General features: G+C 40.3%; 1 protein-coding gene across 1 annotated transcript; it reads right to left on the bottom strand.

Annotated features, from left to right (window-relative positions):
- Positions 1-817: 817 nt before the first annotated feature.
- On the bottom strand, positions 818-4,384 carry fezf2 (FEZ family zinc finger 2). The gene is made up of 4 exons (XM_072382953.1): positions 3,632-4,384; positions 3,174-3,308; positions 2,937-3,069; positions 818-1,065 (listed from the first exon to the last, which is right to left on the bottom strand). The coding sequence occupies exons 1-4, from the start codon at positions 4,382-4,384 to the stop codon at positions 818-820; spliced, it is 1,269 nt and encodes a 422-aa protein (XP_072239054.1).
- Between the last annotated feature and the right edge of the window lie 18,586 nt (positions 4,385-22,970).

Here is a 22,970-nt window from a genome sequence, read left to right as displayed (position 1 = left end):
TGAATCAGTACTCACTCTGCCTATGGTAGCCTGTTATTGCCAGCACATGACATATTTTTTAAATCAACAAAACTGTCGGTTATTAAAGTCTAAAGTTTTCCTTCTCTGTTTCTTGCAATTTGTTTTCCTTTTCCAATTTGTATTATAGTTTTAGTATTTCCTGAAACGTTTTTTTGGATCTGTTTATGGGTTATGTTTTGCATCACTTAGTTGAAAGATACATAAGTTATGTTTCAAAACTCATCAGACTTTTAATATTATTCAGTTTTATTTTCAAATCCCTTCAAAAAATGGAAACAACAAAGCTAAAACATTCAGTTTTCATTATAAGTTATAAATTATTTATTCCCATTAACATTTTTTGGTGAAATACACAACATGGCAATTCATAATTTAAATATTTTTTTCCATAACCTATTATTTACAGTTCCATTATAAAGACAGTTGCTTTCTCCCCTTGTTTGGTGCTTTAGATGAAAAATGCAAGAAGAGATACAATCTGGACAAAAAAAAGAAATCCTAATAATGTACCTAAAGGGTGAGACTTAGTAGAGAAATGTACTGTTTTGTCCTTTTCTGGTCTTTATTCCCTATTGTGCTACTGCTGGGACTAATGCACGTGATCCTAAAACTTGTTGGTTTACTTCCCTTTTTATTCGGAATTATGTCCCGTTTTAGTCAAAACTGCTACCTTCCCTCGGGACCCTCAGACACTGTTCATAATGGCGCAAAATGCATGACCCACATCTGCCAGTGTCTTTGAGGCCACAGAGTATGAGGCGGAGTACTGAAAGAGCAAAAGAGGGTGAGCAGATTTTCAGCTCTGCAGCTCTGAGGCCTCTGATGCGGCAGAAAAAACATTGTCATGCAGCTTCCTGATGTGTTTTTTCAGGTCGAAGTTGCGGCAGAAACCTTTGCCACAAGTGGTGCACGTGAAAGGCTTCTTGTCATTGTGTGTGTGCATGTGGAATGTCAAGTTATAGATCTGGTGGAAGGCCTTATTGCAGATGGAGCACTTGTACTGCTTCTCTCCACTATGTGTCAGCTTGTGGTTCTTGTAGTTGCCTGAAAAAAAAGAGAGGAATCATAAACTTTAGAAAATTGAAATGTGAATGATACAACAGAAACATAACATGAAGGCAAATCTTCAAATGCAACCAAGGCTGACATCATATATTTACTAGTGACATATATGTTTGTTATCATTATTTGTCAGAAAATAATGATCAGATGAGTTCATGAATCTCCAAAACCTAAAGTCTTCATAATTAATCTATCTAACGCTTAAAAACCCAGAACGATTCAGAGAGAAATGAGCAGTGATTTCTTTCACATCTACTCATCAAAACTGTAGCTCATGTCATCTGATCAACCTGGTACAGGTCCCCATGTCTGTGTGCCTTACTGAAACTGAAAGCAGATTAAATCAACACCCAATGTGAAAGTTTTGTTTTTTCTTCACGTAATAATGTGTGGAAATTGATGTTGAAAACATGTAAACAATTGAAAAATAAATAAGAAAGGGTGACACATCATAAACCATTATTTATTTAATATAAATGATAAAGCCAACCTAATGCGTCAATTCACTTTTTCTTGAAACCACTGAAAACATTTCAACTCTATGGGGACTGTTTCACATTTAGGGGCGACTAGCTCAGGAGGAAAAGCAGTTATTTGCCAATCGGAACAACGGTGGTTCAACTCCTAGCTTCCACAGACCACAAGTTGAAGTGTCTTTGGGCAAGATACTGAACCTCAAGTTGCCTAAATAAAGTGAACGTAATTTATGATATGTTTTATAAAATCTGAGAAAAAAAAGAGCTGTAAAAATATGTTAGTCAAATGCTCCAATAACGTTTTTCTGCTGTGGTCTACAATTTCAAAGAATGAAAACGAAGAGGGAAAATACTGGGAAAAGGGGCCTCTTTTTTCTTTTCTATTCTTTCCTCTGCCAAGGTCAACAGTTCAAAGTGAAGTCAGAACATTTTCTGTTCCTCTGTTCAACACACCCTTCAACAATTAGTGTTTTTTTGTGATGAAGTCAAGAAGTTGTCAAACTTTGTCAAAATCAAGCATAGCCACAACTCAAAAACAAAAGCCCCGACTCCCAGCTTTCACGGGGTCTAGCTGCTGACCCACAGCAAATGCTGCATCTAAAAGAGAGAATTAGTCCCTGTAAAGTGACATGTCCTATTTCTGCTGATTGCTTTATACATGAGCATGCAATTATTTCCCTTTCCATTACTCTCACATACATCAGAGAGCAGCAACATATGGTACTGCTCTTGCTCTAGCTAATATTTTTTTCACCAATTGTCAAATTTCAAACTGCGGATCTTCCACTGCGCCTGAGCAAGGATTTCTCCGCATTTGGACCACTGCATGGCTACACACTCACAGGTATATCCGACATAAGTGTTGAATATAAACTGTCATTGTTTAAACATGAAAATCTCCTCTCTTCTTATTTCTTAATTTAAATAGAATTACTGCACACTGTCGTCCATTTCTCCTCTGAAACATGACTAATACGGAATAGCTTTACACCCATCGACATTAAAGAAAATCCATAAACCTAAAGCAAGAAGCAGAACTATCAGAAATCAACAGATCAGTTGTCTCTTTACAGGGATTTTTTTTAAAGTTGTCACGGATTTTGACCTTTTTTTTCTTAACCAAAAATGTCAAAAACCGTAACCCGTCTTTTTCTTTTTTTTTTTTTTTTACAAACAAAAGGCGCAATAGATTTTTTTCCAGGGTAAATTGTGGAGCACAATCATGTGCGTGATTATAATAATAAACACTTTAGGATTATACCTCCTTTGTACAGGTAAAATAAAAACTAAGATAAAAGCTGAGAACGAGAAGTTCTGAAGGATGGTGGTTCAATAAGGCGCAGGCTGTCATTTTTAAGAATGAGCAGAAAAAATTACCTTTCTGGTGGAATCCTTTCCCGCAGAATTCGCAAACAAAGGGTTTGTACCCGGCATGGATCCGTACGTGAGTGTTAAGAGTCGAGCTCCTGTTGAATGCCTTCCCACACTGGTTGCACTTATGAGGCTTTTCCTATAAGAGGAAGATTAAATGAAAAAAATTGAAAGAAGAAAAGTTTAAACGTTGAATTCGTCATTTCAATTTTGTCAGACAAGGCTGCGTGTACCGCTCCTCACCTGTGTGTGAATGATCTTGTGTCTGCAAAGCGTGCTGGCCTGCCGGAATCCCTTTCCGCACACTTTACAAACGAAAGGCCGGGCCCCGGTGTGCACAGGCATGTGTCTGGTCAGATTATAATGCGCGTTAAAAACCTGTGGACAATAATGACAATAATATTTTTAGTAAAAGACATAGGCAATTTTAGAATGCGAAAGTGTAATAAAAAATAGTTTAAAATCGTAGATTTTAATTTGGCTGCTGGGTAATATACATTACATTACATTGTTGAAAGGAAGTTATTATTTGAAGGGGAGGAGTCGATTAGTGAAAATATTTTTTTTTGCTATTCAACTGAGGGTCTTCTGAAAAACGATAAATATATCCTAATAAATGGAAAAATACTTCTAACACTACTACTCATAATGATATCAACGAAGAGAAGAAGAACAACAACAACGCGTGATTTGAACGGTACCTTTCCACACACTTCACATGTGAAGTTTTTGTGCTTTCCGTCAGCATTGCTATTGTTGAGTTTGCTGTTCTTGACACTGTTTTTCTCAGCGGTCTGACTGTGGTTCTCCTTCACTATCTGATCCAGTTGGCCTGGTAGGTGTTCCTTATGTGGATACTGAGGTGTGGGCAATTTGTCCGCTCCCATTCCGGCCAGCTTGGCGTTTTCCAGCAGCAAGAGTCTGTGGTGCGCGGATAGAGAGGTTTGGGCCTGTGGGCTGGAAAACCAGTGTCCGGTCAGCAGCTCTGATTGCTGGTATGCAGAGTCTAGGTAATTGAGATAGTAGAGCGATCCGCAACTGGGCATGGCAACTGCCTGGTGAATAACTTGCGGTTTCACCACCCTGCTTCCCGATGTCGGCAGTGGCTGCTTCAAACCTGGATCCCCTTTGCCACACATGCCGCAGTTTCCTTTGCATGGTGCCGCTGCGGAGCTGCAAAAAGTTCCCCTTAAACTGGCTCTCCACAGTTCCGAGTAGTTCATCAAGGCCTTGGCTTGGAGGTCGTAGCCGAAGGGTTGTAGTGGTATCATACAGGGAATCGGGGAGCAGAACCCTAACAGCTTTTTCCCGTCTGACCTTTCCTCTGCGCTTCGTTTCGGCTCCAAGCTCTTGGACATGATCCGGTCGATGGAGAACGCCAGTGTCTTAGGAACTGAGGATGACCCGTTCATACTGCAAGACATAACAGTCTCCAGAGAAGCAGAAGTTGTCATTTTATTCTATTCTGTTTTTATTTGCAGCGGAACAGAACTTTGATCGAGGAACTCCTGTTATGGTCCGACTCTATCCTCCTGCTTCCTCGCGTCCTCTCACTCTGCTGAGCTTCCAGCAGAAAAGACAAGACACATCAGTTTAATAAGCACCTTGCTGTCACAGTGTCACGCATTTGTATTCAAATTAACAGTCTCCTTTCACAATAGCATCCAGGAGTGATGGATTAATTCCCATTAACTAGTGCAAACAAAATGAACAGGGCATCACAGAGTTCGTTAGCGAGAGTAAGAGGGGTAGATAAATGAGAAACAAAAAATTAAAAACTTGTACTCAGAGCTATCGGAGAAAGCGACAATATCAAGTTGAGTCTGTGTTGGAGTTCTCTTTAATGGTCAGATCAGAGTGAAGAAACCAAGCGAATGCTCGTTATCACATGTTGGCAGTGCCCGCCCATCTTTGGCGCGGATCACTGTCTCCTTACACAAGCATACACCCAAATCTTTGACTGGGTGATAAGAAAACGCCCAAATAACCTGCACGCAATCAGAGAAAAACATCTCGAGTGGTTGGCATAGAATGGCTAATACGATCTGCAACATAAACGCGAGATCTCTGCTTCAGGAAAATGGGTAAACGTGTTCTGATCATGACTGCTTTTTTTTTATCACAATGGATGAGTCACCTGCTTTGGTTAACAACGCAGTAATCTCCTTTCCTTCTTTTATGTGCTTCAGTTTGGGAAATTTTAAGACAAATTTGCTGACCCTATGAGATGGAATCCCCCTTCTCCGCGCCGGTTTACATACTGAATCAACCCTGCTTTTTATTTAAATTTGTGGACGTCCAATTTCCTCTTCTTTAAGAGTACAGACTCCATTTGGAAGCTAAACGTTGTCCTTCCCTCTCACCATACTGAAGCAGCAATTTTAAAGCCCGATTCAAATCTCAGCTCAGCGCACAGAGAGAAAAAAAGAAAAGGAAACACACACGCAAGCACACATAGGGGCTCTTTCACCTCTAGTCTCTAAAGCACTGCGTGAACCTGTTTTTTTTTTTCTGAAATTGAGGGAGGGATTAAAGAGAGAGAGGAAAAAGAAAATACTTAACTTGGTCAGAGGTATATGGGACAAATAGTTTTCTTTATTTCTTTCTTTTCAAGAAGTTTGGTGGAATTCAAAGTGTTGTGTAGGAATTACAAAGAAATGCAGGCTTGTGTTTGCAGGCCATTTTAGCTGAGGAGTTCTAAGAGAAATAGGAGAGATCATCTGACATACTGAGAGGAGAGGGGCAAAGAAGGTTGTATTGAATTAAGCAGAAAGGACAATCGACCCTGCTTTAATAGCAATGCTGTACCAACAGGTACTTGTGGAATATTGCAAAGCAGTCTCACTGCAACATGTTCCCCAGGCTATCTCATTCTCACGCCAAGGCACTTCATGATAGTTTTTTAATATTTGTTTCATGATATTATATATATTTGAAATGGGCTTTTTTACATATTTGCAAATTTTTGGTTGAAAATGTTATCACCAGACTGCTGAAATATGCCATTACTTTGGGCTTAGTAAACTAGCTTAAAGTTGTTGGCGAAAAAAACCAAACAAGTGCTAACTAATGTATTAGGTAGTTAATGGTTTTCAGAGTATGTATCTTCATTTTACCGTCAACTCAAGATGCCTTTGGGATTGACACATTGTAAAAAAGATTGGGTGTTGTTCATTTTTGTTTTTTGAGAAATCAAAGAGATGCACTGACAGACCCATTGATCACAAATCCTTTGCAAAAATGTTGAGCATCTGAATCAAAATAAACCTATTGTTATCTTTTTACAACCTTAGAATATGTGTCAGCAACAGCCTCAACAAAATACATTTTTTAACATTTTGGTTACCAAGGATTTCTTATCATCTGTGGCTAATGATTTAGCTAGCTAATACCAGTGAATTATATTTTAAATAGTATTCAATATAAGGAGGCTTCCAACAAAGACAAGAAGGACAAATTTAACATTGGTCACAGACTTCTTGAGATGGAGAGCCTGAACTGAAGTTTTGTGATTCTTTTACAATTTTTTAAAAATGCAAATCCAAAACAAATAACAACAGCAACTCCCATAGATAAAACTTTGTTTTATTAAACTGAGTTGAAGCTGTTATTTCCAGATGTATCCAGATAGGCTAGGAGTTGCTTACATCGACCATCTCGTACAGGTGTTTTTGCACATTAGATGCCTAATCTAACTTATATCAACTAAAGCCTAGTTTATGCTTCTCCGTCACGTCGACGGCATATGTGACGCCGTCATTGAGCATTCAAAGTTCTGTGTCGAGGGAACACGTTGCTCTGCAATTCACCGCCATGCCGCTAGGGGTGTGTGGCTGTGTGTTTGTGTGGTTTCAGGTTATAGCTGAATCCTTGCTTTTTCTTCAGGTCACAGTTAACAACAGTAAACAATGGCAACCGAGGTGGAGCAGCTGTATTTGCAGTTGGAGCTCATCAATATTGAAGAGCAAATGGTTATATTGCCACTGTTGAAGTGCAGGCGGTCCATTATTTACCTACCGGTCCACAAGAACTTAAAAAATGGCAGTGCAGGAAGAAAGACCAGGAAAAAGCAACTGCCAGAAATTACGTTCTGAGCAGACCAATTAATGCCCTTGCAGTCCACGTCAACGCAACACGTAATTAGGATGTTTTGGAGGTGCACGTCAGGCTACAAGCGTGGGTATGCCATCAACGTGACGCAGAAGCATAAAGTAGGCTTTAAGCTAGGAAGAGGTGGGCCACCATTGTTTTTAGAAGACGAAAAGATTGCTTTGAGACTCTATGCTGTGTATCACTTTAGAAATAATTGGGCACAGATGTGTCTAACTTATCAAAGAATGTTTTGGTGATGAATACAGGGCTATAGTGGAAGATGTCAATAAATTTGGGATCGACTTGCCTCTTGATTAAGATTATCTGGGCTAGTGGTAAAAAGAAAGAATAGTTAAAATATTTCTCATTCTACTTAAACTGTAGTAAAAAGTTTCCATGAAACATATTGGACATAGATGCAGTCAACACCTAAATACACCCAAACACCAAAATAGCAGAATCCATCATAAGACCATTTGAATGGTGATTTTGTAAATATCTTTTAGTTACTTATGAACAGTGTTATACTTTAGTTGGAGGAATTTACCTCAATCCCTATTTTATTTTATTCTTAACCCAGCATGTTGCCATCCCACAACACTAGTTTTCCTGTTAATAACCCTAAAAAACATGTCTTCTCAGTTTTGTTTTACTACTGCATCTCAGCATGAAAGGATTAAGCCTGTTGTCAATCTGCTACTCATATGTAAATTGAGCAAAAGTACTCTAATTTGAGTTTATTCAGCCACAATTGCCTGCTCATCCAGACAATAAACATTGATCCTATTGGTGTAACCCAGTCCCTCTATTCAGTTCAAACAGCAATTAGCTCAAGCATTAATTCAAGGAGTTCTTGCTTCTTGCCTACAGGCATGCATTGGTCACATTTTCACAGTTTTTCCTTTTCTCTCTCTTTCTGTGGAGCAATTCTACAAAAGTCTTGCTTGATGGCAAATGCTTTAACCAATAATGCAAATTATCTATCATAACTTAAGTAAAGAATTCAGTGACCCATCTACAGTCATTGTTCTGAATAATATCTCTATACATTGTTTAGGGTATATTCTTTTACCTCCATAATTAAGGTTGGATGAATAAGTCCTTATAAAAATTACAAATTATAAAATAAAATACTGTGAGAACTATTTTGTTGTGTGTTGAGCCATACATCCCTTTACGGGTCATTAATAAGGCACAGATGAAAGTAATAAAGACAGTGGTTTCATGTTATCCTACTGAGATAAAAAAGTTTAAGGAATGGATTAAGTTAACTCCATTATGTGCTGGTGTGGAATTTGTATTGCTCTTGCTCAGCATAGAGTCAGATAGAACTCAACGTGAGCCAAAACAGTAGCTCAGAGTGTGTAGTGGTGGTCCTCCTACCAGATGGTTAGAACTTCAACCCAAGACACATAGATATATTTTGAATAAGGGGGGGGGTTACTTTTATAAAGTATCTGTGGAAGTATGTATGTAAAGTATTTGTGGAAGGGGAACTTATCTGCAGAAGAAGTTATTTGGATTTATACTGGAATCTGTGCACCAGAATTACTAATTTAAGCAATTCTGACAGGATAATGCACTTAACCACCAGGCAGATGAGTTCTGTCTTAATCATCTGTCTCATTGTCAACTTTCATTTTTATTTATATTTACTCTTTCATTAGTTTCAGTCTATAAAACTACTTGATTAGTAGTTCAAAGTTATTAGTTAGGTGCTTGGAAAATATCATAGGAAATATCATAGTTTGGAATAGAAATACATTTACATTATGGTCATGTCCTTTTACTAAATCTTATAGGTTGTCGGTTGGCATCAGTGGCAGGATTACTTGCCTTGTATTTCCAGTATGTCATGCAGTTTAACATTGCTCACATCCTGATTGATCTCTTGCCAGTACATGTCTTGACCAAAATCAACAAAGACTCTGAGCTCAAATGGCAGAATTGAGAAATTGATACCTGTCTACCCTAGTCCCTCTTGTCTCTCAGCAAAACTCTCCACTCGCTTTTAAGAATGCGTCAGCTCGTAATGATGAGCTGCTAAGTAATGATACCCATATACCAGATCCAAGACACTTTTTTGGTGAGTTAGGTATGTTTCTTTTGAACTGTTTGCTTGTTTTTGAACAGAAGCTTGTTACTTTTTCTTCAGATGGATCCAGAATAGCTTATACTATGGGTTTGTTCACTGACAAAACCCTTATTGGGCTGAGTCGGTGTTAGATGCCCACTCTCTAAACAGCTTAAATAATGAATACTTATCTACATGTGATGTGTAAGGTTTTTCAAAATCCAGGTAGGGGGAGGGATACCATTCAGAGGCTGTTAAAACTCTGCCAAGGGACAGTTAGTGCAGCAGAGTTTTCTGTTGATTTCTGCTCTCTTTCCACAGATTGGGACTGCAACAACTCATTACAAGACTTATTACTTGATAAAGATAAATTGCCAACCAGTGATACTCCAGAATCCCTTGATAAGTTAATTTCTCTCACTATCAAGATAGAAAATAGACTAAGATTGAGGCGCAGGGAGGAAAGGATGTCAGTGTTCAATAAGCCACCTGCTAAGCATTGTTAACCCCCTGCTGCAGGTTCCCCTTGCAGCGGGGGGCAATCCTCCTCTGAGGATGAGCCTATGCAACTTGGATGAGCTCATTTGAGTCCAGCTGAACTCCTTCTTTCGGTTGACTGTATTGGGGTCAGCCTGGGCATTTTCGTGCTTCCTGTCTTGTGTGCCCAAAAGTCAAGGCTCGTCAGTAAGCCCGTAACCTTATGTTGCCAACTCCTAAATCAAAACCCAAAAGTCTGTTTCCCTGAGTGAACGGAGGATGGAGAAGTCATTGTAGCTCATTGCAATTGCATGTCAGAGTAAGTAATAAGGCAGAAAATATATTTTCTAATCTATTGTTCACATGTTCTTCTCACTGGGATTTTAGTGCCCACACTCTCACCAAGACTAGGCCAATCTGCGCCAGTCTGTTTCCCTGAGTGAACACTCACAACAATAGTTAGGGGGGACAACAGTCCAAAATACAGTCCAAAGTGGTCAGAGGTAGCATGGTGTTCATGCTTAAGGGAAGAAGCTTTTGCACAGTCTGGCAGACCGAGGTGTACATGTTCTGCAGGCTGAGAAGTTGGCTATCAGTGCTTTGCTATGTTGTCTATACAATCTTCTGAAGGTCTTTGTGGTCAGAGGCATGGTTGTTTCCATACCAGGCTGTAATACAGCTGGTCAGCAAGCTCTCAATGATGCCCCTGTACAAGTTGGTGAGGATGGCTATGGGGAGGTGCATCTTCTTCGGTCGCCTCAGAAAATGCAGGCGCTGCTGGGATTACTTGGTGAGGAAGAGATTTTCTGTGATGTGAACACCAAGGAACATGGTACTCTTCACCCGCTCCACTGTGGCTCTGACAATGCTCATTGAGCTCTGAAACTGCAGCCTTCTTCGGAACTGGTCTGATATTGTACCTCTGCTTTGTGCAGTTCATGCAGGACCTCCTTAGCATTGGCATCTTAGGAGGATGTACACCGTGAAAGTAACAATGACACTGAACTCCTGTGGCAAAAAGTAAGGTCTGTATTTAACTGCCATGAATTCCACCAGTGACTGGATATCATACTTGTCTCGTGACTTTGGATTTTCAATCATCTTTCTCTGTGTGGATGGTGTCTAGTCAAAGTTTCCATAAAAATTAAAACACAGCAGTGTCACATTGCACAGTTTGCTGTTGTCATATGTGCTCACACCGCTTTCAGCGTCTCTTCACTGCGGTGACTACTGCAGGTGAGTCGCGCTGGCGAAACAACCAAGCGCATGGATCTCCTTTGTTAGGACCTCTCCGGTGATACCCACCGACCCTACAACTGTGCCATAGATCTGCATCCTGGAGCCCATCAATTGACATAAGCCTCAATACTAATGTGAGAATCAGTATTTTCTTCTAGACTCTTTACAGTCTTAGTAATATTGTTTGTTAAAATAAGACTAGAGCTAGACTAGAACCAACAGGGCTGAAAGAATTTGGGGGATCTAAACAGAGCAACCTCTAAATTATTTTTATTTAATTTAAGAACATTTTGTGCCATTTAGGATTTAAAGTAACCATACTATGCCCTTTCTTTAACAAAATGACACAATTTCCTAAGGTTTTCTTGAAATGCACAAGACAGGCTCTGTTGAAAAACAAGTCTGTTGGTTTAAGCACAGTGGTCCTTCTATCATCCAACACTACTGAAACATATTTCCTGAGACCATGCTGTTTTGAGGGGTGGAGATTGAAAGATGTGGTTTTTGTAAATTAGCAACTACTCATCCTGTCTAATCTCACTAACTCATCAACAACCAGCAAGACAGTATAAGATCAAATCATATGTTTGAATATGTTATCTGTTGTCAAAACAATGTGCAATTAAAGGCAATAAACAAAAACCTATTAAAGCTATTCCTCTTGTCGCATCAAAACCTCTCTTGCTCTACATGGATCATAATTTTTTTTAAATAGTGTTCTATTTATCCCAAAGGAAAATGATAAAATTACTGTTTTGATTTTCTTTATTAATCATCATAGGTTTTCATTGTGTATGACTATTGCTGCTTGTACGAATGGCCTTCTGTAAGGGAGCAGGGGAGCTTATGAGGCCTTTTTCAGAACACACTTCATTCTTATTTTATATTAAGCTCATCAAATTCTCCTGCGTTCTTCTTTGCACAATTAGTTGCAGTATCTCTAGAGTTTTCCCCAGCACAGATTATCAGTTTTTTTTCAGACACTAGGTCTGATGCTACTGCCCCTCTGGATGGCTATACAGTAGACTACACTTTCTGTCACAGAATTATAGAATTATAGACATCTTGTTGCAGGCATTGAATGACATAAGCTTCCTGAAGAAGCACAGTCTGTTCTGTCCCTTCTTGTGGACAATCACAGCGTGCATTTCCAGTTTAATCCGTTGTTCAGACAAACTCCAAGATATCTGTAGTCGTCCACCACCAACCTCTTCTTCCATGGTTGAGATGGACTCAAGTTTGTTGATGAAGCTGTGTTTAGATCCTTGACTGAGGTTCAGGGTGACATTATGAAGGTGTGACAGGGAAGCTGTGGGTATAGATAGAGTGTGAGGTCTGTATTGTGTTTGAGATTGAGCCAGTAGCGGGCTTAGTCATTAGCAGTTGTACAAAGTGTATAAGGACAGGTATTAATGAAACTAATTACTTAAGTAAGTATCAGTCTCAAAAGTTTGTTGGTCAATGCACGTCAGTCAGGGACAGATATGACATGTACAAAACTGACATGAAGGATATGAATCTTAGCACTGACCTTCTCAACCAGCAGTTATCATACTATCATACTATCATAGTGCACTTACACGATGACAACAAATGACTTCTCCTAAAATAGCACAATAGAATTTATGCCCTGCTTCGCCCCTTCCTGCTGCTCGCAGCTGCACCCACGTCTTGACTCATGGGGTACTTTGTTGGGGGGATTAGGGCATGCGCGGGCCCACCCAGATATTGGGCGGGGCCTCTGCCGGGGTTTTGGAGGCGTTCGGGCTCTTGGGGCCTGGGTCCAGCACTCAACCAGGTGTTCCTGCACTCTAAGAAATGATTCTGGAGGTTAGTTAGTATGACTTAAAATTAAATTTACTTGGTGAGTAAATATTTTTTTATTTTCTAAATTTTATGTGCAACTGCAAGTAACTATCAGCGCTCAGTCCAACACTAAAATTGAAATGTCCGCAGCGTGCTTTGTCCGTAACTTCGTGAAATTTGGTAGTCACAATTGAGATCTTTTTTGTGGAAGAAGGCTGCAAGCTGCTTTCCTCTGAATCTCCAGAAAATGTTATGGCTTCAAAAAAGTTGCTCGACCTGCTACCAGCACAAGGGTGAGTATATGACAGATTTTTCATTGAAATGGAACAGTTCTTTAAGTGATGTGTTTTCACATACAGATGTTCCAATGTCTTAAGACAAACTTTGGATCATTCTTTAGGACCATGATATACGCATGAAGTTGATTACAATAAATACATTTTGACAGTAAATCTGGAATTGCCATGTCTAATTTATTCTGACTTAAGTTGAATTTTTATAAAGTTACTTATACTCAATAAAATGGAGATAATAATTTGCATGGACTTTTCTGAGTAGAAGGAAAGTAAATGAAGTAGTTATAGCAACTTAAATAAAGTAATTTGACCACTTATTAACACTAAAACTTTGACATAAAAATTTAGTTGGTTCAACATAATTAAGCTTGTAGAGGACAAAACAAATCATTTTGGCCGTACTAAACTGTCACACAGGTCTTTTGATTTTTAGCTTGTCTTGTCTCGTCATTTCCTGTTTTATTTTGAAGGATTAATTTCCCTCTCGTTTCAGGTCACTTGCCCTTCCTCATGTGACACCAGTCTGATTTTCTTCCCTGATCCCAGAGTGTTTCCACCTGTTCCCCATTTCCCTCCATGTGTATTTATAGTCTGCGTCTCCCTCTGTCCCGTGCCAGTGTGTTTCATTACAAACCTTGTGTGTGTGCGCGCGATCATCCTAGCCCTCCAAATAATTCACAGTCTTGAACCAAGCCATAGTGAGTAAGCTTTTTCCCTCTATCAGAGTGGTTTTGTAACCTTTTTGCCTCATAGATCTAGTCTTTGCCTAAGTTTATAGCCTTTTCATTTCCTCTGTCAGGAGTGACTTTGATTTAGCTAAGTTTCATAGTGCCTCCATTTATTGGAGTGATTTTGATTTCTTATTGCCTCTTTAGTTATTTGTTAACATTTATAGCTCTTTTAGTTTTCCTCCTGGAGTGGAGAGATTATTATTTTTGATAAGTTTTATAGCCACCTTCCCTCACTATAGTTATTGAGAGAAGTGTGTTAGACTTTCATAGCCCGTTTATTTCTCTGACCTGGAGAGTTATAAGTGGTATGAAGAAAACTACTTATTCTGAAAATCCCTGAGTCCTGTGTCCTGCTGGTTTCTGACATAAACTAATTGAGTTATTCCAGCTATAAAAGTCTCATGGGAAATACTCAATAGATGGAATTACTTAAAAAGATAAATGCAAATTGTTACAACAATTTTTTTTTAAGTTGAGTCAGTGTCATTTATTTTATTTTTTTTTAGAATGTGGAGCCGGTGGGCTGTTGCCCGTGGTTCCCGGGAGGCCTCTGCGCTATGATCGTGCTGTCTTCTGGGTTGATGCATGGTTGTCCCTGGGGTGGGCTTCCTGGGTTCTGTGCTCCGTGAGGGCTGCTGGTGGCCTGGGTCTTTTACAATTCATGCAAAACCTATACAATATATTTTGCATGTTCATGCACACACATATTCATTCACCCAGTCACATGCGTGTTTTACAGTTGCTGTGTCATCCTGTGGTTTCAAACCATCCATATCCACAGTTATGTTATATGTACTTGCTGCTGATGTTGTTGCTTGTGCTTTTTTTTTTCTTTCTGTTTGTCTACCTGCAGGTGTTCCTGATGGTTCTCCGCCTGGTTTCCCAACAAAGGCTGCAGAATGTTTTCTATTTGGTTTCTACAGATATAGTAGCTAGTTGTCTTGTTTTTTGTTGTCTTCTCTGATCAATTCTTTCTATCTATGTCTAGTTTCTTTTTCTTTGCTCTCCCTCTTTCCCTGCCCCCTGTCAGGTTTGGCACTATTACATGTAAAGTACTTTAACAAAACAAAAAAAAATAAGCAATACTTGGGAATCAAGGGGAGCTTTACATTCATAAAGCTAATGACAAATAACATACGTAATCACGCCACAACTTGCCAAAGCCATCATGACAGTTTGTTGTTAGCAAACGTACAAACTGATACTTTACAGATGTCCTGTTGCAGCCTTGGTGCAAACTGAACTGACTTGACTTGAGTAGCTGAATTGACCCAAAAAAAACCCAACAACAACAAAAAAAAAAACATATCAGCTTTCAAGCCTATGATCTTAATCTCATGTTCTTCTAGTTTTTTTTTTCTCTGTACACCTCCTTGCTCAGTGTTATCATATTTGTCAGCTGTTTTCAAACTATCGCTAGTAACCCTCTGTCTCCCTCCCTGATAGCTTTCTTTCTAATGTTCATCTGCTTTTTTTAAGCTCACGAGGAAACCAGGGTTTATTATTGAGGAAGCACTGCGCTGTCCTTCTATGAATAATACTCTCCACACAGAAGTCATTCTAGTTTGTCTCACACTCAGTCATTCCATGATATAATCTCCATGTGGCTCAGAGTGCATTCCAGTCTCTGGCCTCAAAGCATCTCTGCAGATCATCTTTCTGAGACCACTATTTTAAAGACTGTATGGTTTACATAAGAATGGATACATAATTGGAAGTAAGGAGAAGTAGATTGTGGTCTGATTTTTGCAATTTCAGGATGAGTAGAGGAGCTGTATGCATGCTTTGAAGCTTCATAGATTAAATCCAACTTTTTATTTTATCTGGCGGAACAGTTGACAAACTGAAAGGTTAGGAAAGAGTGGCCTATAGCAGCAGAACTATGGGATGTTGCAGAGTCACCTGAGCCATCCCTAACTAGAAGCTTTATCAAAGAGGAAAGGTTTAAGCTTAATCTTAAAGGTGGTTCCTGGACACATATTGGCAGCTGGTTCCACAGAGAGGGGCCTGATAACTGAAGGCTCTGCCTCCCATTCTACTTTTAGAAACTCTGGGAACCACAAGTAAACCTGAAGTCTGAGAGCAAAGTGCTCTGTTGGGAAAATATCTAATAATGAGATCTGTTAGATATGATGGAGCTCGGTCATTAAGAGTTTTATATGTGAGGAGAAGAATTTAAAATTCTATTCTGAATTTGACAGGGAGCCAATGAAGAGAAGCTAAAACTGGAGAAATGTGATCTCTCCTGCTAGATCACTTCAGTAGTAGGAGCCAAGGAAATACCATAGAGTAACTAAACTTGCTAAACAGTTTCCTCCTGAAGTGCCCATGTTCAAAGACAACAACTTCAGTTTTGTCTGAGTTTAGAAGCAGAAACATATGAGCTATCCAGATCTTCATGGCTTTTAGACATGCTTGTGATTTCACCAACTGATTGAGTTTATCTGATTTCATAGAGAGGTATAGCCGAGTATTATCAGTGTAGCAATGGAAATTCATGGCATGCTGTCTAATAATATTACCTAATTGAAGAATGTATAAAGTGAAAAGATTTGGTCCAAGCGCAGAACCCTACATCACTTACTCTGGTGTACAATGAAGATTCTTCATTTACAAGAACAAACTAGAATCTATCAGATAAATATGACATAAATCAGCCTAATGCAGTTCCTTTAATACCAATAATATGTTGAAATCTATAATAGAATGTTGTGATTGAGCATATCAAATGCAGCACTGAGATCCAACAAGTGAAGCAAACAAGTCCACTGACAGAGGCCAAGGAGATCATTGATAACTTTCACCACATTGGAAAAAGATCAAAATCTTACCAAGTATATTTGTCTAATTTCTAGTCAAAAATGTCTCATTGCACTTAATATAAGACACAATTGTCTAACAAGCACCATTTCAGCAAGATACAGGGACTTGTTTTAAGACAATACTTCTAGAATATCTTTTTTGACTTTTGAGTCATATATCATATGAAACAAGCTTTTTTGACATAGGTTTTTTAAGCTGCTGTGTTATTTTCAAAAGATAAATCATCTTGTTTCAGGAATAAGATTTACTTGATTTAAGAAAATATATCTTGTTCATAGGAAAGCCTTAAGTTTCAAGTGTCAAGATCACTCAAAATCCGTCAAGATCACTCATCAAAACTCATCAGATGACTTTCTGGAGTCTCTGCTGTTTGCCTCATGGTGATGAGTCCAGGGATTCCCAGAATGTTGAACTACTCCTCCAATCAAAATAAAACTCCAACAAAATGGAATAACATACAAAGATACAGGCGGCTGTAGCTCAGGAGGAACAGCAGTCACCCAGCAATCAGAAGGTTGAGGTTCAACTCCAGCTTCCCCAGGCTACATGTCAAAGCATCCTTGGGCAAGACACATTGCCTACCAATGTATCAGGGTATATGAATGCTTAGATAGCACATACTTAAGACATGCTGTATGAGTGTGTGTGAGTGGGTGAATGTGGCATGTAGTGTTAGAAGCTTTGAGTGGTTAGTTAGACTAGAAAAGCACTATACAAGTACAAGTCCATTTACCATACACAAATTTGAAAGGTGAATAGACTGTTACATATGACTTGAAATTCATTTGAGTAATTTCTCATTTAACAGCCATGAGTCTATTTGAACATTATTGAAATCATACCAACGATTTAGTTAAGCTAAACACAATTGTAACAAAAATATATAATAAATTCCTAAATCCACTCAGAAACTAGTTGTTTTTCATTGAATTAAAAATTAACTGGAAAAAGTTACAGCAGAAACACCAGTGAGAATGCTGAATCTAGTGAAAATTTAGCAGAAGTGAAGTGAGTAATAGTTGAAATGGCTGATGTGTAATATGTAGCATAGTAGTGGAAGATGAGAGATGTCTTCACAGTTATAAGAATATGTGTAAGCTGCGGCTTAACAAGCTCCCTCCCAGTATAACCAGCGGAAATGGCTTTTTTGGATACTATGACCTCCTGTGAGAAAACTGTAAGAGCGAGGAAAATTATTTGAAGACCGTAAGAACCAGAAGGGTTAGAGGGACACGGCAATGTAGTTTTTATTTCAATGGAGTGAAAGATTTTTAAACGGCAGCGAGCTGAACACAGTTTAACCTGCCTCTGGTGTCATACCCAACATTGAAGTTAGTGAGAGAATTTGAAAGGTTTCTCTCACTTCAAGGCTCATAGCTGAAATTCTGTAAATGTGAGCTCTTTAGTCAAATTTATTTGTATAGCACATTACATTTATAAAACAATGTAATGTTTTATAAATGCGCTTTACATAAAATAAAAGCATTGCAGCAGGGAGTAGAAAAAGCATTAAAAATATGTAAAATAATATAAATAAAAAGAAATAAAATAATTAAAATGAATAAAAACAAGCAACATACTAGATAAGTTAAAAGATACCTTGCAGATTTCATGCATAGACACGTGAGAAAAGAAATGTTTTTAACCTGGATTTAAAAATGTCTACATTTGGTGACAGTTTAATCTGCTCTTGCAAAGGCTTATGCCACAACTCGGTCCATCCGTTTGTCGCAGGATTGTCGTCTAGCAGTGCCTACACCACGCCTAAGACAATCCAAACTCTTTTCATGTGTCGTTCCACAATGGTGGAATGACCTACCGAGCACAACCATAACAGGGGCGTCCCGGTCCATCTTCAAGAAACTCTTGAAAACCCAGCTCTTCAGAGAGCATCTCCTATCCTAGTACTTACCTTGTAGTTCCCTACCCCCTCTATCTTTGCACTTTATCTTTCTGTACTTTCCTCTATGCCTGCACTCTATCTCAACTCTGTCACCTCTGACAGAGTCGGACTAGTGGGTTCCTTCTATGTAGTTTATTGTTAGCTTTTTATGTAGCTTGTTATATCTTCATTTGTAAGTCGCTTTGGATAAAAGCGTCTGCTAAACGCATAAACATAAACATAATCTCCACTGGCAGTTTGCTCCACTTGTTTGCAGCAAAACAGCAAAATGCTGCTTCTTCATGTTTAGTCTGGACTCTGGACTGGACCACCTGACCTAAGTCCTTTTGTCTAAGAGCTCTGCTGGGTTTATATTCTCTGAACATATCACAGATGTATTTAGGGCCTAAACCGTTCTGGGATTTGTAAACCATCAGTAAGCTTTTAAAATCTGTTCTGTGACTGACTGGAAGCCAGTGTAAAGATTTTAAAACTGGTGTGATGTGTTCAGATCTCTTACTCCTGGTTAATGTTTACGTTTATGTATTTAGCAGACGCTTTTATCCAAAGCGACTTACAAATCAAGATATACCAAGTTATACGGAGGGACCAAGTTGTGACACAAGCCTTTGCAAGAGCATTCAAGTAGGTGGGAGCCGTTCCTTTGAGCACTTTGTAGGCTAACATCAGTGACTTGAATTAGATGCGGGCGGCTAAGGGTAGCCAGTGGAGTTCAATAAACAGAGGGGTGACGTGTGTTCTTTTAGGCTGACCGAAGACCAGACGCGCCGCCGCGTTCTGGACCATCTGCAGAGGTTTCACAGCACAGGCTGGGAGACCAGTCAGGAGAGCATTGCAGTAGTCAAGGCGGGAGATGACCATGGCCTGCACCAGGAGTTGGGTGGCATTTTGGGTTAGGTATGGTCTGATGTTTCTTATGTTTAGTAATGCAAAGCGGCATGAACGAGCAACCGAGGTAACATGTTCTTTGAAGGTTAGTTGGTCATCAATCATGACACCCAAGTTTCTAGCAACCTTTGATGGAGCAAGAAACAGGAATTCAGTTTGGATGCAGATGCTGTGATGTATGGTTGGTTTGGCTGGGAAGACCAGCAGTTCAGTTTTTGGGAGGTTAAGTTGGAGGTGATGGGCTTTCATCCATGTTGATATGTCAGAGAGACAGTCTGAGATTCGTGCTGAGGCCGTGTGGTCGTCAGGTGGGAATGACAGATAGAGCTGGGTATCATCAGCATAACATTGGTATGAGAAGCCATGTGATCGGATGATCTGTCCTAATGAGTTGGTGTATATGGCAAAGAGAAGAGGTCCCAGTACTGAACCTTGGGGGACCCCTGTGGCGAGGTGGTGCGCTGCAGAAGTGTGACCAAGCCAGGATACTTTGAAGGACCGACCAGTGAGGTAAGATTCAAACCAGGAGTGTGCTCTCCCTGTGATGCCCATTCTAGAGAGTATGGACAAAAGGATACTGTGGTTGACAGTGTCAAATGCAGCTGATAAGTCGAGCAGGATAAGTACAGAGGACTTAGCTGTTGCTCTGGCTTCTTTTAAGGCTTCTGTCACAGCTAACAGAGCCGTTTCGGTGGAGTGTCCACTTTTAAACCCAGATTGGTTTGGGTCAAGGAGGTTGTTATGTGAGAGGTAATCGGTGACCTGCTTAAAGACTGCCCTTTCAATGATTTTAGACAGAAACAGGAGGAGAGAGACTGGCCGATAATTCTCCACATGAGTTGGAGGGAGGGAAGGTTTCTTGAGCAGCGGTGTAACCTGAGCTTGCTTGAATGTGGTAGGAAATGTGCCCAATGTCAGTGAAGCATTAATCACATGTGTGACTGCTGCAGTTACAGTAGGAGCAATGGATTGGAGAAGATTAGTAAGAACGGGGTCCAGCGGGCATGTAGTAGGACGGCTACATGTGAGAAGTTTAGACACACTGCTCTGAGCGAGAGGGGTAAATGAGGAAAATGATGCAGTAGGACTTCTGCATGCAGATTTTGTGGTACCAGGTTCGGTAAACTGTTTGCTTATAGCTGCCACTTTGTCAGTAAAAAATGACGCAATGGTGTCTGCTGTTAGATTGGTAGCAGGTGGCAGAGGCGGAGGATTAAGTAGAGTTTTGAAGGTGGAAAAAAGTTTCCGGGTGTCAGTAGTATTATGAATCTTGTTGATGTAGAAAGACTTTTTTGCATCAGTAACACTGGATGCAAATGATGACAGTAGCGTCTGGAATTTAGCTAGATCTGTCGGATCTTTTGACTTTTGCCATTTCCTTGCAGCAGCTCTGAGATTGGTGCGTGATGCTCGGAGAGTATCGTTAAGCCAGGGGTGAGACTGGGAGGATCGGGAGGGTTTGGTGGATAGAGGACAAAGACTATCCAGGGATAAGCTCAGTGTAGAGCAAAGGGACTCTGTGGTATTATTAACCTGAAGGGAGGAGAATGTGCTGGAGGTTGGAAGAGCGGAGGCAACAACGGAGGAGAAGCGGGGAGATTGCGGCGGAAGGAAACCATAGGGGTAGAAGCAGATGATCTACTTGGGAGACTCACTCTGAACTGAATGAAATAGTGGTCAGAGAAATGCAGAGGTGTGACAGATAGGGCCTCTGTGGCACAGTTTCTTGTGAAAACGTGATCGAGCACTTTGCCAGCTTTATGGGTGGGAGGACTGCTGAGCAGTTGTAGCTCAAACTAGTGCATTAGTGTCAGAAAATTAGAAGAGTTAGAACTGTCAAGATGGATGTTCATGTCACCAAGGACAATTATGGGACAGTCATCCTCCAGGATAGAAGAGAGCAAGGTGTCGAGTTCATTTAGAAAGTCACCGAGTTGTCCTGGTGGTCGATATACGACAACCATATGGGTTTTTACCGGTGCAGTTGCCAAGATGGCGTGGTATTCAAAGGTATTGTATTTAGCTTCAGGTAGCAGTTGGGTGTATTTCCATTTGTTGGAAATGAGCATGCCCGTTCCACCACCCCTCCCAGATGTACGAGAGGTGTGGGAGAATGAGTGGTTGGTCGAAAGTGCAGCCAGGGTAGCTGTGTTTTCAGGCTTAATCCAGGTTTCAGTGAGAGCCAGGATGTTAAGAGACAGGTGGTTGGCATAAGCCATAATGAAATCTGCTTTGTTTACCGCCGATTGGCAATTCCACAACCCCACAGACAAGGGTGTGTCACAAAGTGAAGTGGGCTTTAGAGAGCGGAGGTTGTCATGGTTGCGGTGGCGTTTGGTTGTGTGAAACCTTTCAAGTGAGCCGGACACAACAGGCACATTTTAAAGCAGGTGGTGAGGCCAGAGCGACATGGATGAGGCAAGTAGGACAGGTTTGCCTTGTTCAGTGGACACGCGCAGGTAGACACGCTAGTCTTTACCCAAGAATGTCTTCACACGAGAATGGCTGACGCTTCCGCTGACGCTTCAGGCCCCACCCCTTACTTTATGTTGTGCACAGCCGTTCATGTGTTGGTTAATTGCACTAGGCTGAGACCGCCCACCAAGAGTTAATCAGCAAGTGTTTTCAGAGAGGAGAGTGACCGCCCATTCACAGCTCCTGAATACTCTGATTGCTTTGCGATGGCTCAACCGAGGCTACTAGACAACAGGTTTCACCCACGGATGGGTTTTGATCACTCTCACAACAACAACAGATATTGAATTAGGCAAGAAGCTTAGAAAAAACTTACACTAGCAGACACACAGTTCTTTCCGTGCAGTTCTGATACCTTCAGTGTGCTGTAGTGAGTTTTTTTAAAGCTCTAACCTTAGTGAGAAGACCGCCCACCAAGAGTTAACCAGCAAGTGTTTTCAGAGAGGAGAGTGACCGCCCGTTCACAGCTCCTGAATACTCTGATTGCTTTGCGATGGCCCAACCGAGGCTACTAGACAACAGGTTTCACCCACGGATGGGTTTTGATCACTCTCACAACAACAACAGATATTGAATTAGGCAAGAAGCTTAGAAAAAACTTACACTAGCAGACACACAGTTCTTTCCGTGCAGTTCCGATACTCTAGCAGCAGCGTTCTGGATGAGCTGCAGATGTTTAATGCTCTTTTTGGGAAGTCCAGTAAAAAGACCATTACAGTAATCGAGTCTACTGGAGATGAATGCATGAATGAGTTTAGCCTGGTCTTTTTGGGAGAGAATACCTTTAATTCTGTTAATGTTTCTGAATTGGTAAAAAGCTGCCTTGGTGACAGCTTTTATGTGGCTGCTGAAAGTCAGATTTGAGTCTATCAACACTCCAAGGTTACGAACTTGGTCAGTGATTGTAAGGGCCCAAGTCTTTTCTACCAAACAGAATGATCTCAGTTTTGTCTTCATTTAATTGTATAAAATTCTCTCTCATCCAGGAGTGTATTTCCTCCAGACACTGACACTGAGTATGTCTGCTGGGCTACAGTCGTCTGTTGACAGAGACACATGAAGTTGTGTATTGTCTGCATTACTGTGATGATTGATGTTAAACTTCTGCAATATCTGACCCAAAGGGAGCATATACAAGTTAAACAGACGAGGTCCAAGAATTGACCCCTGGGGGACTCCACAAGTCATGGCCACTCGTTCAGATTCAAAGCTGCCAATTGTAACAAAATAACTCTG

The sequence above is a fragment of the Leuresthes tenuis genome, unplaced genomic scaffold, assembly GCF_036924035.1.
Source record: "Leuresthes tenuis unplaced genomic scaffold, fLeuTen1.0.hap1 SCAF_3, whole genome shotgun sequence".
In the NCBI taxonomy this organism is placed as follows: domain Eukaryota; kingdom Metazoa; phylum Chordata; class Actinopteri; order Atheriniformes; family Atherinopsidae; genus Leuresthes; species Leuresthes tenuis.
The sequence above is the reverse complement of the archived record's forward strand: the minus strand, read 5'-3'. Positions and strand labels throughout refer to the sequence as shown.

Coding starts and splice junctions, on each gene's coding strand:
- fezf2 (XM_072382953.1), bottom strand. CDS start 4,384: ATGACAACTTCTGCTTCTCTGGAGACTGTTATGTCTTGCAGTATGAAC. Junction 3,070..3,173: donor ACAAGATCATTCACACACAG/GTGAGGAGCGGT, acceptor TTCCTCTTATAG/GAAAAGCCTCATAAGTGCAA. Junction 1,066..2,936: donor GAAAGGATTCCACCAGAAAG/GTAATTTTTTCT, acceptor CTTTTTTTTCAG/GCAACTACAAGAACCACAAG.